The sequence below is a fragment of the Pogoniulus pusillus genome, chromosome 26 (assembly GCF_015220805.1).
Source record: "Pogoniulus pusillus isolate bPogPus1 chromosome 26, bPogPus1.pri, whole genome shotgun sequence".
NCBI classification, from domain to species: Eukaryota; Metazoa; Chordata; class Aves; order Piciformes; family Lybiidae; genus Pogoniulus; species Pogoniulus pusillus.
The window spans coordinates 14,124,254-14,141,283 of record NC_087289.1 but is presented as its reverse complement, the minus strand read 5'-3'; the positions used below and the strand labels follow the sequence as shown (position 1 = coordinate 14,141,283).

At 43.2% G+C, this 17,030-nt stretch overlaps 1 protein-coding gene and 1 long non-coding RNA gene across 2 annotated transcripts in view; one reads left to right on the top strand and one right to left on the bottom strand.

Annotated features, from left to right (window-relative positions):
• The first annotated feature begins 3,596 nt into the window (after positions 1-3,596).
• ATP1B3 (ATPase Na+/K+ transporting subunit beta 3) overlaps positions 3,597-17,030 on the top strand; it is a 27,364-nt gene continuing 13,930 nt past the window's right edge. The window contains exons 1-2 of the mRNA XM_064165145.1: positions 3,597-3,861; positions 14,448-14,576. Coding sequence (XP_064021215.1) covers positions 3,753-3,861; positions 14,448-14,576 — 238 coding nt within the window. The 5' untranslated portion in view covers positions 3,597-3,752. The remainder of the gene's footprint in view (positions 3,862-14,447; positions 14,577-17,030) is intronic.
• Positions 5,551-6,734, bottom strand: LOC135186942 (uncharacterized). The gene is made up of 2 exons (XR_010307152.1): positions 6,507-6,734; positions 5,551-6,077 (listed from the first exon to the last, which is right to left on the bottom strand). It is a non-coding gene; the product is annotated as an uncharacterized LOC135186942 (long non-coding RNA).

The following is a 17,030-nucleotide window of genomic DNA, read 5'->3' as shown; positions in this document are numbered from 1 at the left end:
TCCATGGGGTGCCCTGTGGCTCTTGGTCCCCAGGGAGCTGCTGGCCTACACTGTGCCCTGATTCTGTCCTGCATAAAAAATAATGTAGGTGGGGAAGGGATGTAGGCTGCCAAACACTGCATTGTGACTGCAGATAATCATACCAAGAGGAGGAGGAAGGGAGACCTCATTGCTCTCTACAACTACCTCAGAGGAGGTTGGAGTGAGGTGGGGTTTGGTATCTTCTCACTTGCAACAAGTGACAGGACAAGAGGAAGCACCCTCAAGTCGTGCCAGTGGAGGTTCAGGTTGGGTATCATGAAAAATGTATTCACAGAAAGGGTTATCAAGCATTGGGAAAGGATGTCAAGGGAGGTGGTAGAGCCACCAGCCCTGGAGGTATTTAAAAGATGTACTGATGTGCCAAGGGACAGGGTTTAGTGGTAGTAGCTTAGCAGTCGTGGTGGGATTGTGAGCTCAAGGTGAGCAGCTGGACTTGGAAAATCTCAAAGGTCTCTTCCAATCTGAACAGTTTTGTGATTCTGTGACTCTAGAGCAGATCATGCTGTTGACATTCATTATTTTTTTATTAACAAAGACTGGAACATGAGTAGACCTTCCCATTATTTTACCTGAGATCAGTGGGTTCATATGTGCACGAGTCAAAAGAATTACCTTTCTTGCAACTCAGAGTTTGTTTTTTACTGTGGATGAGGACCTGCTACTCCAAGTCAAGCTGGGCCGTGTAGGACTGCCAATGTGAAAATGAGTGTAAGTTGTTATGGTCAAACTGAGCCTCTGAACCCACAGAGCAGAGCACAAAAAGATTCCTGTTTTACAGTGGTCAGGTTGATGACTTTCAGTGGTTGCTGAATACTACTAGTTCCTCTGACACTTTTGTTTATGTTTGCTTTAATGTTTTATAAAGATGAATATGCCTAAATGTTGACATTTCATTGCATAATGTAGCAGCACATGGGCATTTGAGACAATCTGATTGTTTAAAAACCTGCTGTACTCCCCCACTCTTGGTATCCAGTAAACTTTAATGTAATCTAATAAGAAATGGTGGCACATTTGGTTGTCAGGATACCTGGAGTACTGTGTGCAGTTCTGGAGCCCTCAGCACAAAAAGGACATCGAACTGCTACAGCGAGTCCAGAGGAGGGCCACGAAGATGCTCAGAGGGCTGTAGCAGCTCTGCTATGAGGACAGGCTACAAGAGTTGGGGCTCTGCAGCCTGGAGAAGAGAAGGCTTCAGGGAGACCTTATAGTGGCCTTCCAGTACCTGAAGGGGGCCTACAGGAAGGCTGGGGAGGGACTATTGACAAGGTCTTGTAGTGACAGGATGAAAGGTAATGGGTTTAAACTGTCAGAGGGGAGATTCAAAGTAGATGTTAGGAAAAGGTTCTTTCCAGTGAGGGTGGTGAGACACTGGCACAGGTTGCCCAGGGAGGTTGTGTCTGCTCCCTCCCTGGAGGTGTTCAAGGCCAGGATGGATGAGGCCTTGAGCAACCTGTTGTAGTGGGAGGTGTCCCTGCCTATGGCAGGGGGTTGGAACTGGATGAGCTTTGATGTCCCTTCCAACCTAAATCGTTCTATGATTCTATGATACCTACTCACATAAACTGGGGGAAAAAATCAGCAGAGCAGTTGTTAGAAAGGAATGGCATTCAGTCTTTTGTTTGGTGACATTTAGAGGGGAAAAAGAAAAAAGGAAATGGCTTATTTTTGGCCTGAAATATTATCTGATCAGTGTGACAGAGCAAATATGCTGATGCTATCTTCTGCTGTTGTTTCAGACCAAACAGAAAGATTTTGATGCTGTAACAGAAGAAAAGAGACCACTGGTGTTAGACACTGAGGAGGCAAGTAAGTTTATTTTAGGCTTCATATTTACTGCTTTCTGGCACAAATAACCACCATAAAAATTTAAACTAATAATGAACTAAATACTTTGTTCCTCTTTTTTTAAAGACTTCTCTTACATTTTTAAGATGCAGACTATCTTAGCTTTTTCACTTGAGTTTGTCATCTATTTTAAGAACCACTGTGATGTAGCAGCTGTTACACTTGAAGTTTGCAAATCCTTAAGTAATGATCCATTATTGACATGTATGAGCAATATGAGGGAGAAGGCGTTAGAGATTACCCACAAGTCTGAGTCATGGCACTGGTGGTGTGCAGTGGCTGGCACTGATGTTTAGTGTTGAGAAGAGGGAAATGAAGAGGGTGAGCTCTTGATCCATGCCAGAGTAAATGGAGCCTCTTCCTCTGCTGCCAGCTGAAATCACAGTATCATAGGATGTTAGGGGTTGGAAGATCGAGGAGATCGAGTCCAATCCCCCTGCCACAGCAGGACCATATAATCTAGTGCAGACTGCACAGTGACATACCCAGATAGGTCTTGAAAGTTTCCAGAGAAAGAGACTCCACAAGCTCTCTGGGATGCCTGTTCCAGTGCATCACGACCCTCACGGTAAAGAAGTTCTTTCTCATGTTGAGTTGGAAGTGACCCAAAGTGATCGAGTCCAACCCCCCTCCCAGAGCAGAACCATACAATCTATCTATTCCTTCACAGAGGAACACATCCAGATGGGCCTTGAAAGTCTCCAGAGAAGGAGACTCCACAACCTCTCTGGGGAGCCTGTTCCAGTGCTCTGTGAGCCTTACAGTAAAGAAGTTCTCCCTTGCGTTGAGGTGGAACCTCTTGTGCTGCAGCTTACACCCATTGCTCCCTGTCCTATCATGGGGCACAAGTGAGAAGAGCCTGTCCCTTCCTTCTTGACACCCAGTCCTCATGTACTGATAAACATTTATCAAATCCCCTCTCAGTCTTGTCTTCTCCAGACTAAACAGCCCCAGGTCTCAGCCCTCCTCACAAGCCATAACACAGAGAATGCTTTTTTGTGCTATCCTTACTTCGACCTTTAGGAGTGTGGTAGTAGATGAGTTTTTGAAGTATTAAACCCCTTCAGTCGCATTTTTACACGTAGCATGTTCTTAAACAGGGTTTCAGGGTGGTGGCACAATTAAAGGGCGTTCTGAGATGACAATTACATTTGCTAATCGTTCTGTTTTCTGGTACCTTTGTAACACAGATGTGCTTCAGCAACAGCCTCCGTGGAACAGCATCTCTCCCCCTGCAGAGGCATTCCTGTTCGGTCAGGTATGCGTTCAATGCTGGGGAAAAACGGGGTCACCACTTAACCGATTACACGGTTAGGAAGTAAGAAAGCAGGACCGTTTCACTATTCCAAGTGGGGTAGGAGGAAGCGTGGGGCACTCCCCAGGCGCGGCCGGACTGCAGCTGAGGAAGGGCCCCCGGGCGGAGCTGTTGCTGGCCGGGCTGGGGTAGGCGGCAGAGCGGAGCTCAGGTGCCACCGCCGTCGCTAGCGCCGGCCCTGTCTCTCCGTGCCGCAGCACACCGCTGCCTGCGGACCCGGCGGCGTCCGCCCGCTGCCAGGGCTGGCACAAGGACCAGGCGAACCCGAGGCAGGGCCGCGTGCCTGCGCGCAGCCGAGCCCCCGCGTGGAGGGCGCGCAGCAGCTGTCCGCCAGGGGGCAGTATCGCGGCGGGCCGGGATTGGCTGGCGAGCGCGGCCTGATGTCGCGGCCGGTCCCGCCTAGCCGCGGAGGTGGAGGGAAGGTCCCTGCGTGACGGCTGCCGCGGCGGCAGTTCCCTAGCGGGTAGGAGCAGGCACTCGCTGCGGCTTTCTCTGCCGGGGAGGCTCTGCCGTCGGGGTGTGCGACGCAGCCGCTTCTCGCCTCGCCATGTCTAAAGACGCGAAGAAGCCCTTCCGCCAGAGCATGGCCGAGTGGCGGCAGTTCATCTACAACCCCAACAGCGGCGAGTTCCTGGGGCGCACGGCTAAGAGCTGGGGTAAGGGCTGCAAGGCGGACGGGAGGTGGGGAGGACGGGACCGGACAAGCCCCTCCGAGCCGCCGCCGAAAGCGAAGGGCAGCGGGGATGAGGCCGAGTGCGGGGAGGGCAAGGGGGGTGGCAGCGGCAGAGCCCCCGCGGAGCTGCGGGGAGCGAGCTGTGGGGCCCGGGGCCAGGTGAGGCTGCGCGCCGGGCCCTGGCGCGCGCGGCCCGGTGACCGTTACAGCGCCGCTGCCCGCCCGCCTATAAATAACTCCGGCAGGGGCAGCGGCGGGAGGCGCTCCCAGAGCAGGTGGGGGGTCGAGAGAGGAAGAGGAGTTTCTGAGAGCGCGTCCCGAGCTGACTCACCCTGTCGCCTCAGTACGCAAATGCAGCAAACGGGGCTCGCAGGCTCCTCCTCCGCGTGACCGGCGGAGGGCCGGGAGGGAGGGGGGGTGTGAGGGTAGGGGTCCGCCTCGGTGCGGCTGTGACGGGCTTCCGCCGGGGAGGTGTGCGGCCGGCTCCCGCCCCGGCTGACGGAAGCCTGCGTGCATCCCTGCAGAGGCCCTTACCCACCCGTTCCTCACCGAAACCCCCGCCCCGCTCTCGGGCGCCGCAGGAAATGGGGAATGAATGAGCGCCAGTTGCCTTTGTACTTGAGTGAGTGCCGGAGCTGCGGAGCAGAGAGAGAAAGCGAAAAACAATTACACAAAATAAAACAAAACCTCTAAGAGAAAAAAAAACCAGACCCAAAAGTTTAGGAGCCCAAATTTCACAGTCTATGAAAGAACGATCGTTCCATGTCCTTGTGCTGGAAGGGTTTCTGGGCGTCTTATTTTGTCTCGAACATAAGCTTGTGAAGATAATATTTGTTTTCCTATTTTCAGGTAGTCTTCCTATTGCTTTTTCTCTGAGCTGGAAAGCATGTTATTATACTCATGTTGCTTCCAATGAAAATATTTGGGCTCTCTGAGTATGTTTTCTCATATTAAGCGGTTGTATAAATGCTTAATATTAGGATGTTTCTTCTGTCCTCCTGGGACATATTTACTGACTTGAGAAAATGCTACATCTCCTCCCAGAGCTTGGATGTAGTTGAGATATTTAGTAGTTGTACTTACAAAAGCAACAAGATTCTCAGCGTGGTGTAAAGGAACAGGCAAATACATCCTTGGCCTTGAAACAATCTCAATGAATGATAATGTTGAAATAGTGAGGAGGAGCCTTAAGCTTGCTATGCTTGGTGTGTGCTCTCTTTGTGGTGCTAGTACTTCCTGTCTGTCAAGAGAGGGTCCTAGCTCTGACAGGAGTTCTCTCCCATTCAGATGGAAATAAGAGCTTGTGAGCTACTCAGTCAGTTGAATAGCAAAGGAGAGGAAATTTCCACTATGGTGTTCTCTAGTGATCTGTATGTACAGGCAGGTTTCCTGAAGTGCAAGGGCTGGATTGCAGAAGGAAGCCTGTGTCATGAAGCTGATGAGCGCAGCCACTTTGGGCACCTTAGAAAGAGATTGTAACTTCTTTTGAAAAAGTGAAGCTGAAGCAACCCTTTCTGTTTAAATCTGTCTAGTAAGAGAGGTCACTGACCATCTCTATGCTACTCCAAGGCTAATAGCTAACACCTGAAATTGATACAGGCTGTGTAGTTGGTAATCGTGCTTCTACAGCTGCTCCCTTGAGAGGTGTTTTTCCATGTTGAGAACGAGGAGAACAATTTTACTGTGTGATACTTCATTAATAAGTTTACTTAAATGGTTTAGGTGATTGGTATATGGTTAGTGCAATATACCTTAGCCTGGACAAGAGATGGGTTTTCAGCAGCAGTGTAAATTATCAAGAGTATTTTTTGGTCAGTATTTCTTTGTTCTGGTGTTTTGTGATTAACAGATTCAGCTTTTTTCATTTACTTATATATAAGTAAGCTACAATCTTTGACTGTTTTGAGGGATGGTGTGTGGTTTTTTGCCCTTTATTAATTGCAGAACACCAGTTGAGTGGCTCTGTTGGAACAGAAGAGTGTGCGGTTTGGTCTTGCTTCTGCCCCTGCGGTACTGATGTGAATTTTGAGCAGTCTCGCTGGCTATTGTTCCTTTTCTGTTGCTGGTCTTCCCTTTGAAAGGTAGGGAGGAAGGAGAGTTCTGGTTGCCAGTCTGTTCAGCTGTGGTGTCTCCAGGGGCAGCATGATAAGAATTCTGTTGGCTCTGTTTCTCCCATGCGTATTTCTCCTCTCAAGACAGCTTTCTCACAAAAACAAGATAGAAGCAGGAGAGAAACTGTTAAATCGTTTTTCACAGTATGTACATGTTTTGCCCTAGTCTGAGGCAGTCCTGGGGGGTTATGTAAATTTAAACTACAAGGCAGTGATTCTCTGTGAATCTAAGTGCTGTACTGGAGTACTCCACTTTATTTGCCATTTACATACCAGGATTTGTAAGAAGGTCAGACACAAACAGCTTCTACACTCGTTTGTCATGTAACAGAGGTATGTTACCTTTTACAGTTTGATACAAATCCTGTGTGAGTCTCCTCTTGCTGTAAAATGAGAGATTTTTACTTTTTGCAGAAAGAGAATTCGATTTGAATCTTTCACAAATCGATCCACAAAGCTAACAGAAATTCCCCCACCCAAACCCTTGCATCTTTAATGATCTGTTAGGATAACTTACTGTATTAATGAAAAAACTGGAACAAACTTTCCATGAGTTAGTGGTGTTCTCTGCCACAAGGCGTAAGGGACACTATCAGTCCTCTCAGAGGTGATGGGAAGGAGGATTGGTTCTGTTTTTACGCGGGGTTGTGATCGGGTAGGGCAAAGAGAACTTGGCAGACTGCCATGTGGGGCCTTCCTGTGAGTAAAAAGCAGATTAGCATCTGACTCTGCCTGTAATGGTAAGGTGCTGTGCCAGCCAAGAATTATAGCGAGAAAAGAGTGAGATCACCAGGAAAATATTGTAATAGAATGCTCACAACATCTTCACATGTGTGCATGATCTTACAATAGATACAATGAACCCTTTACACAAGATTATAGAATAATAATTTGTGTCGTGTCCCCCCCTCCCCCAGAGAAGAAAGGCAATAAGGCAATATGGAACCTAGCAATATTTCATTTATGGTTGCAGCAGATGTCGTGTCAAGCCTATTTAAGCCTTCCTCTAAAGCTGGTTGTATCAAAAAGTGTTCAAGATAGAGGTAGTATTGTCTGAAAGAACATAGAAATTTGGACCTACTGAAAATCCTTTTCAGTACTTAGATGTATCCTTCAATGCACAAGTGTGGGCCTGAATTTAAACAAACAAACATGAGAGCACAAAATCTCCCATCCAGGAAACCCAATAGCATGTTTTTAGGAAAGCTTCCCGCTATGTCAACAGATTGACAGCCGTGTCAGTCACCATAACAAAAGATGCTGGTTTGCTCTTGTTTGGTCTTGGTGGAGTTCTTGTTGAGACACAGTGCTGTTGAAGTTTGAACTGTTTTTCTGGCTTAATTCTTACGTGTTCTTTATTATTGTTTTGAGCAGAGGTTTGGGTGAGGGTTTTTTTTTTTTTTTGTGATTTAGCCTTCTTCACAGGTATTGACATGCTGAAATTTCCAGCATCGCTGGCCACCGTTGTAGTACAAACACTCCGACATGGAGGTTACAAATTGTAGAGACACAGTGCTCTCATTTTGCGCTGTGGCAGATGGGCAGTTCGTGTAAAAATTCCAGCACAGCCAAGAATGTGCCTGCAGTCAAAATCTAACTAGACATTTGCATGATACTGCTTATTGTAAGAAGTTAACATTTGATAAATCAGTAGAATATATTGTTTTCCATGACCCAGATGACTCTGAGGATAGAAGGCTTACCTTCTTGTTGCAGGTATCAGTAAGCTCCTGTAGCCCATTGAGGGTAATTGGGAAGAGTTGGGTTTTTTCTTTGTGTTGTAAATGCTTTAATTGTGACATTAAGCACTGGCTTTTGTGATTCTTAGCAAGCCTTGCGCTTGATATTTTTTACTGCCTCCTGAATCACCTAGCTATGTTCTATGTGGAGCCCTGGATTATTGTGAAATAAACTGTAATACAGGACCAAGGTTTAGTTTCTTCCTGAAATATTCCTTCCCTCTTGATGCTTCCTCTCCTTTCCCCTACCATCTCTAAAATCTGAAAAACAGTAATTCCCAGTGTTTAGGGAATGAAGTTGAAACATGATTAGAGCTTGTGTATAACTGTGTTAATTCAAGGCAATCAGTCTGCGAGTCCTTCTTGTCATTGTTGATTTGGTGGTAGTTACTAGTAACAATGCTTAAAGATTTAAGTCTTACTAGTTAAAGATATTAAGACAGCATTTCATTTTAATTGTTGCAGATAGTGTTGCTTAGTTGCTTTATGTCTGCCGAGAGTATGTTTATGTACCTATACCTATTACATACATAGGTGTGACAGTTTGGTTCATGCCAGCTCAACATGCTTTTTATAATTTTTGGCATGTAAGGTTCAAAAGCTTGTATTCAGTGTGGAAAGGATAGCCAGGTGTGTCATATTTTGCATTCACCAGAGTCAGAAATTCCAGTTTTCCTAGTGGACATGTGTTTTGATTCCTACAAATGAGCTCCAACTAGTGATAGCAACAACGTGTTGATTTCAGGAATAGTAGTTCTCCAGATTTGCCTGTTGCTTATCCACATGGTTAGGATATGAAGGGTTTTGGTGGTGTGATGCCCTGCAATAGGGAAGCAAACAAACAAAAACCCTACGTAAATTGTAAGGCAGAATTTTGGCTTTGCAGTTTTCTTTGTGTGGTAGTTTCAGCATCAAAGACTGAGAGAGTCAGTTTGGATGTAGCAAGGTGTTCTGCCACAATTAACTTGGGTCACATGTTGAATGTGGTGGCTGTGCTTCTCTTGGAGTAAATGTGCAGCACAGCTTTCTGCTGCTCCTTCAGTACATCTTTTTCCCTCATGAGAAATAGAGTATTACGTTTAGCAGAGATTCTTGACAGGTTATGGCTTGTTCACTGTGATTATCTTTGGATAATGAATACTAATAGTCTCACAAAAAGCAGTTACTGCCTTTGGGGCTGTTAGAAGTTGCAGAGTGGAGCTCTGTTGTTTGGTTTTTGCCTCCTTTTAGTATGGCAAAGTAGCATACATGGGGCAGTTTAGTTTCAGGGCTGTTAACAGAAGCAGTCAGGGATTTTTTAACTTTATTTTTTACCCACTAAAGTTAGGCATTGTCTTTTGGAAATTAAAATACAAATTTATTCCAAAATAGTAAAATGGAAAAAGATTTCACTGAATTCCTACCTTTTATGCTAATTGCCAGAGAAGATGCTTGTCTTAAGGATCAAATTTCTTTCATTAGAATGGATTGATAAATGTCTTGATCGCTTGATGGATAGTGTACTTTTTACCCAGCTTGATGAAAGTGTGTTCAGTAATTGATTAATCAGTAGAGATCAAAATGAGAGCTGACCAAAGGTTTTCTGAGGAAGGGTTTTTGTTTGTTTTTGTGATAGCCAAAATACATTGGGTATTAATCAGATAATTGTTTTCATTTGGATCCAATTAAAGCAATTTTAAGCTCATAGTTAAAGCAAGTTGTTGATGTGCCAAAGGCAGATGCAATTTCTGTTACAACTTCTGTTGATTAAGATTTCTCTTGTTTTATGTGATTGTCCTGGGTTCACCAACGTTAATTTAATTCACAAGAAGTTGGTAAGGGCTACACTCAGGGTCAACCAACTGAACCAGGCAATCATAGAATCACCTTGTTGAGAAGGACCTTAAGGTCATCCAATGCAACCATAACCTAACATGTCCCTCTACACTACGGCTAGACCATACCCCTAAGCTCCTCATTCAGAAATCTTTTAAACATCTTTAGGGATGGTGACCATTATAATTTTCTGGACAGCCTGTTCCAGTACCTGATGATCCCTGTGGCAAAGAAAATTTCCCTAATATCCAACCTAAACCTCCTCTGGTACAGCTTGAGGCCATTTCCTCTCGTTTTATCTCTTGTTACCTGGCTGGCCTCCACCTTGCAATGGTGTATTCTATACTATATAACATCATGCCCTCTCTGTAGGAGGATGTATAAGAGTAGGGCTGGTATGGTGGCTTTTGGAAAAGCACAGGAAATAGTTGTCAATATTGGGTGAACCATTCCCCTTTTATGTCATTGTTATTCCTGTTCTTTGTGGGGTTTAGCTGTGACTGGGCTTAAAACAGGCAACCCTTTTTGGCACCCAACTGAGAACCAGCCTGTGCTGATATCAGTTGCCCATGTGTGCAAAAGAAAAAATACACAGGGAAATCAGCCTGTTTGGTGAGGGAAGAGGATGAACTGGAGCCACCTGAGAACACAAAGAAGAGCCAGAGGTAGTTACCTGATCCCTGCTCCTGAGAAAGCCACAGGATATGTGGAAGGACTTCAGCCAACATCCAGGCATGCACATTATCACCTGCCTGATCTGATGTTGAGATTGTGGGGCCAGTAGTTTGGAATTAGAGGGCAGGGAAGCCAAGCAGCTGGGATCCCTGTCTAGAGAAAGGGGCAATGACATGGTGATTGGAAAAGTTACACAGGCCCTCAGCCTCTGGAGGCAGCTTCTGTTGGATGTGATGTAAAGAAAGGTACCCATTCAAGGGGGGCAAGTGGACCATCATGGAGAGAGGAATCTAGTAGCTGAGGAAATTAGTTGTGCTGAAGGTGATTTATAACAATCAGAATGGCAAGCAGCCACCCTCAGATCCAGACGAAGTCTGATGCACACCACCCAGGTGGCAGCAGTTCCTACAGGGTGCAGCACCATCATAGGCCAACTCATTGGCAGTAGTCTCCCGGAAAGATGTCAGAGGGCAAATGGTGGATGAATTGTCTGGCTAACTCTGGCAATGTGAGAGAAGCCTCTTCCATTCAGACCTGTGTTTCAGCTGTGGAGAAACTGACTTGGGAGTCCCATTAATTCAAAGCAGACATGTCCTTTTCCTCACCTGTATCATCCCATATACCAGCTATTAGGAGCATATCCTCCTCTGCCCAAGAGTACCTTGTGGTTTTACCTGTGTGGCCATAGAGAGGACATGAGGTAGTGGAATGGAAAACCCACTTCAGTGCCCCCTGCATGAGTCGATTATGAGTAGATGTGCAAGGGAAAACAATCATGAAAGGGAAGAACTCTGCTCCACTTTGCAGTGGTGTTGTGGGGTTAGGCTAGAGCAGAGTTAAGAAGGTGTGAGGACTTGCAGGCAGGACAGGCAGCTGAATCAGCCAGTGGAGTTTTCCATCCCATACAGTGTCATGCCCACTGTATAAGGGGAGCACTGGTGCAGGCAAGTGTGGCTTTTGGTGGAATACTTTGGAAAGCTTCAGCTGCATCAGCTGAGCCTTTCACATTTCATATTACTCCCTTTATATCTTACTACATTTCTACCATTGTTATTCCTGTCCTTTTCTATTACAGTCTCCTTATCTCAACCCACCAGGTTTTGCGTTTTGCTCTCAATTTCTCCTGTCTGTCCTACCAGAGGGTGTGGAGAGGAGCTGTGTGGGGCTTGAGTGCTGTGGGGCCTTAAGCCGTGACAGTGCTCTTTTCAGCTTCCAAAATCGCTTCTGTCCTTAGAAGGAGTTTCAAATAGGTGCCTAGTTGTCTGTTCAGGTACTTTGCTACTTAACTTTTAATTGATGTGTTGTGTCTTACAACTCAGTGGTTCCCAAATGTATTTTAAATAGCTGCTAACTTTCAGATTATTGCAGATTGGTAAGCAACTTCCTTAACATGTGGAACTGAATACTAAAATCACACTGAAATCCAATAATATTCAGCTGGTTGCTGCAGAGAACCTATGGTAAAGATAATTTGGGAACCACTTCATTATTTTAATACATGTACACTGAATTCTTTGGGAACATGCAATACAGCTACTTGCATTTTTAGCAGTCAGGCATTACTGAGGGCTGTAGTACAGTGAAAAAATATTTCAGTGTAAAATGCAAACATAATTTCTGGAACAGAAGCCAGAGGTTAAGTTTCCTTCTGTCACGTTCCACTGGACAGTACACATCATGGTGGTACAATTATTTTTGCTTATGTTTTTTCCTTTTCTGTGGAAGTGTGAAACATACTGCACTTGATTCTCTCATATACTCAAGTGTCAGTGGTAGAACGTTGCATGATGGTGCTTTTCTTGAGTTACATTTCTTGTCTTTGTGAAAGAAGCCTCATAGCTAGAATATTTTATATAAACTGAATTTATGTCATTGTTCAGTTATGTTTCTGAATTGGGAAGCTTTTCTGTATGGCTCTCTGTGCACACATATGCATTCCTCAGTACTGGTATAGCTCTCATTCTTTTGGACAACATCTGTGCATGTGTCCTTAAGTCTCAAGTGTTCAGTCTTAAAACAGAGTCACATGCTCATTTTTTGTTGCATTTGAAATGTCTTTTAGTAAGTCTTCCATCCATATAAGTGTATATATTTCATCTTTAGTTGGGAACTATCCCCAGGTAAGCATAAATATTAAAAGGTAATCTAACAATAATCATCAATATATATTATTAGAAGTGTGGAAGACAAAGTCAAGGGAATAAAGCAAACAGCACAATGTTATTTTTTGCTTTAATGAGATACACTACCATGTTGTCTGTCAGGGTCACAAATAATGCAAGAATGTAATTCAACTGTCCAACATTTTAAAAGGCTTTTAAATGAGGATTATGCATCATACCTCTGAGAAAAAGAGCAATAAGCTCTTTACAAATCTCTGCAGCTGATCAGAGTCCCTGTCATCTCTAAGGTTTTTTGGCATGCCTGTTGCCTTGTCTTTTCAGTAAACAACTGATCTGTGCTTCCAGAGTGCATGTCTGTGCATGCATAATGAAAAGGGGCTATGGGGGGGACGACGGGGAAGAACATAAATCCCCTTCATCACAGTAAGTTTTCAGGCTGTTTTCTTAAGTAACATTCTCAGGAATTTGTTGCAGCTAAGTGATGGAGAGATACAGTGTCACAATGTATTGTTTCCTTGAGGCTGTTTCCAGACGTTTTGAGAAGCGATTCCTTAGGCAACTGTCAGGTTGAAGCTAGTGGTGAATTTGAGGAACATTGCTGGGTTCCTAAGGTGCTTAGTAAAGCAGGTGGATGTGTTAGGCAAGTTTGCGAAGTCTGACTAGAAGATGTGGTTTGCTTTCAGATATATGCAGCCCAAACTGTTTTCACTTTGAGAAGTTTCTTGTAACAGGATGTATGTGCAAATAAATGCTCTGTGGAGCTCTCTAATATCAACTATGTTACTGAAGCACCTATTTCTTACCTGTTCTGAATCTGGTGTAATAATCATATCTTTTCACTCTGTTTTTCCCTCTTTCCTATGACTTCTTCCTTTCCAGATACAAAGCTGTAATTCCCTTAAAAAAATGAAACTGTTCTGTTTCTAGTTGATTTGGTCACCTTTACCAGCTTCACTAATGTCATGGGTTCACCCCGCTGAATCTGCTGATTTAGCTCCAAGAGTGTTCGTCAGCACAAGGGTAGGGAGGCTCTACAGATAGACTTGGATAGATTGGATTGGTGGACCAGTGTTAACAGTATGAGCTTCAACACGGCCAAGTGTCAGGTCCTGCCTTTGGGACACAACTACCCACCCGATGCAACGCTACAGGCTTGAGGAAGTGTGGCTGGAAAGCTGTCTAGTACAAAGGGACCTGGGGTTCTAATTGACAGGCAGCTGAGTCAGCAATGTGCCCAGGTGGCCAAGAAAGCCAATGGCATCCCGGCTTGTATTAGAAATGCTGTGTCCAGGAGGAGCAGGGATGTGATTTCCCCCCTTGTACTCAGCACTGGTGAGGCCACATCTCAAGTATTGTGTCCAGTTTTGGGCACCTCAGTAGAATAGAGATATCAAGGTGCTGGAGTGAGTGCAGAGGAGGGCAACCAAACTGGTAAAGGGCCTGGAGAATAAGTCTTACAAAGAGCAGCTGAAGCAGCTGGGGTTCTTTAGTTTGAAGAAGAGGAGGCCGAGGGGAGACTTCATTCTATACAACTACCTGAAAGGACATTGTGGAGAGGCTGGTGCTGGTCTCTTCTTACAGGTAGTTGGCAATAACAAGAGAGAACGCCCTCAAACTACAACAGGGTAGGTTTAGATTGGACAACAGGATTTTTTTTTTTCACAGAGAGTGGTCAGGCATTGGAATAGGCTGCCCAGGGATATGGCTGAGTCACCATTCCTGGATGTGTTTAAAGGTCATTTAGATGGGCTGCTTGGGAATATGGCTTAGGGAGGAACTTTATACAGTAGGGTCAATGGCTGGACTTGATGATCCCAGGAGTTTTTTCCAACCTGAATGGTTCTATGATTTTTATGATTTTGAATACTTTAACTCTTAAAAATAGAGATGCTAAAATGCCATGTAATTTTTTTTGAGCTAGAAAGTGTGAAGAAAAAAAATTTGCATGCATTTTTCCACCCTGTGCAGTAGTTACTGATGCTAGAGGTGTATTGATTTGTGACAAGGAATGGCAATGGATGTGGAGGGGAACCAAAACCAGACTCATTGGTTATTTCCCCTTTTATTAGCTGAAACAAAATTAGTAATTTTAGTTTTTCTTTACAGGTTTGATCTTACTATTTTATCTGGTATTTTATGGCTTCCTAGCAGCACTCTTCACATTCACAATGTGGGTTATGCTTCAGACACTGAGCAGTGATATCCCAAAATATCGTGACCGGATTTCTAGTCCAGGTAACAGTATCTTTATTTATTCATAAACCTCCTTCTAGTTTAGCAGCTGAGTTTCATCTGAGAGTTTGTTTGAATTATGAACTACCTATGGGAGATTGATTATTATTCAATTATTTAACATGTTTTAAAATTAAAGCTTATGGTGAGACAGGTTATGTATGTTTGTAGCACAAATTCTGTCAGTAGCTTTTTAAATGTATATGTTAACTGTTGCTGGGTTTTTTTCCACTTAAGTTCTGTCCAGTTGAATTTGTGCTCTATGTGGACTGCAATTGTACCTGCATACCCACACAATATCCTGGTTCAGAAGTGAGATTATCATTTGATCAAGTTGCTTTAAAGATACTATAAATGAGTACTCTTGTGTTTGATAATGCAAAAAAAGCACGGAAGGGCTGTATTGTGGGGGTGATCTGATCAAAAACATGGGAGGACTATGACACAAGGGCATCTCGAGACTTTTCGTTATACTGTTAGCTTTCAGCCAACAGGGAGTGTCTGGAGGTGCTGACCTATTATTGTATAGGGAGAGAGGCTCCTGTTTTGTCATGAAGCTAAGTCCGTGTGAAATACAGCTACCACTAAAAGTGCTGCTTTGCTTCCTGGAACTACTGCTTCCTTTGTGTATGCAATTTAAGGAACCACATACACAGAAAACAAAACCCTGCACAAGTGAAAATGAATAAGGTTCATTCTTGCTCTTTGTTTTTTCCCCCTCCTTATTGTTGGGGTTTTTTTGTTTGTTTTTTTTTGGTATTTGGAACCTTGGAAATAGATGGAGCTGTGGCTAGTTGTGATTTAATACTGAGTTTGAGTGACATTTTTTTCTCCTCTTGTGCCTCTTGCAGTTCAGGATATTAATTTTCTTTCCTTTTGAAATAGTCATAAGGGCCATTTCTTATAAAAAGTATACATACCACAATTAGGTTGTAAGAAAGAGGTTTTAATTTAAGAATTCCTGTAACATTTCTGAATTATTTCTTTAATTAAGTATGTCTTTAATTACTGTTACATAAAAGTTAATAAAATAGCTTATTCCTGTTTTAATGTTTCTCTTTAACTCTGTCATTTTTCACTTGCAGTGAAACTTGTCATGTTCCTGGCTGTAAAACATTAAATTATAAAAAACAAAAATCTGCACACAAAACCTGGATGGAGTAGGTTGAAGGTTTTATTTTTGTGTTAAATATACTTGAAAATCTCACAGTTGATTTATTTTATAATTGATATTTGACTTGCATTGTACACTGGGATATAATAGAGTCAATCAAATCCAGATGATTTAAATGAACATTTTTTTTCAATCCCTCTTGGAATTGTAGGATAATGTAATATTGCTGTTACAATCCTAGATGTGATTGTGTTGAGGCTGATAATTCTTTTCCTCTCAAAAAGCTCAGCTCTTCCATCTCTTGCAGTCTATGCATCAGTCCTTCAAATGTCTTTTTCTTTAGAATTTCCACCATAGTCTCTAGGCGGACAGTGATCCACTGGAATTGGAGCATCCCTTCCACTGGAAAAGGAGCATCCTTTTAGGATGTTTTCCAAGTTGCCCTGAAGTAATAATATCTCTTCAAGTTATTCCTTTTTAATGGATGAGTAGTTGAGTTACTTTGTCATATTCACTTTGAAAACCAGTACTCAAGTCCTTCATTTACAATATAACTCTACAAATAACAATCTCTTGGTGTGTAAAACCCCTTCAGCAGTTTTTTAGCCCTGTTACTAATTATCTTGTGTTTTGAGTCCCAGTTCAACATGGAGACAGAAGATGAACGTAATGATGCAAAAGTGATTTGCAGTCAAAAATGGTATTTATAGTTTTACATGGACTGTCAGTCATTAAGGCATATAGCTGTAGCTTGCCTGCAAATAACTAAACTGCAGCTGATGCAGAAAGAAGGAATTATGATTCACAGGAAATCCTACATAAAATAGAGTAAAAAAAAAACCCACACTAAGTATATCTGGATTTTTTTGATCAAAAAGATACATACATTTCTAGTCTATAGTTTTATTATTATTTCTGCCTTTAAACTTGGTCCTTTCTGTAGGTGACTACTGAATAGACCTGGGCTACTGAATTGCACTTTCCATATGGCTTCTAAAAGTTTACTGTGGTTGATTAGCTACAGTCATGTATTACGAATACACAGTTAAGACAACTTATGTGATTGACCTTCCCACTACTGATTTACCTTGAGTGTTTATTTTGTATAAAGAATTTTTTATTTTGAGATGAGTTTTGTTTTCTCTCTTAAATTTTATTCATTTGATAATCTAGTTTAAACTGGGTTTGCCAGAGGATAGGAAACTACATGGCATCCTAAGCTGATATAATTAGTTGCTGCTGTAATTGCAGCTTCTCCCTTTATATCAAATTTGACAGTGGTCAAACCATTTTAATATTCTTAGCATAAAATTAATCTCATAAAAAAAGGGTTTTTTTTGGTT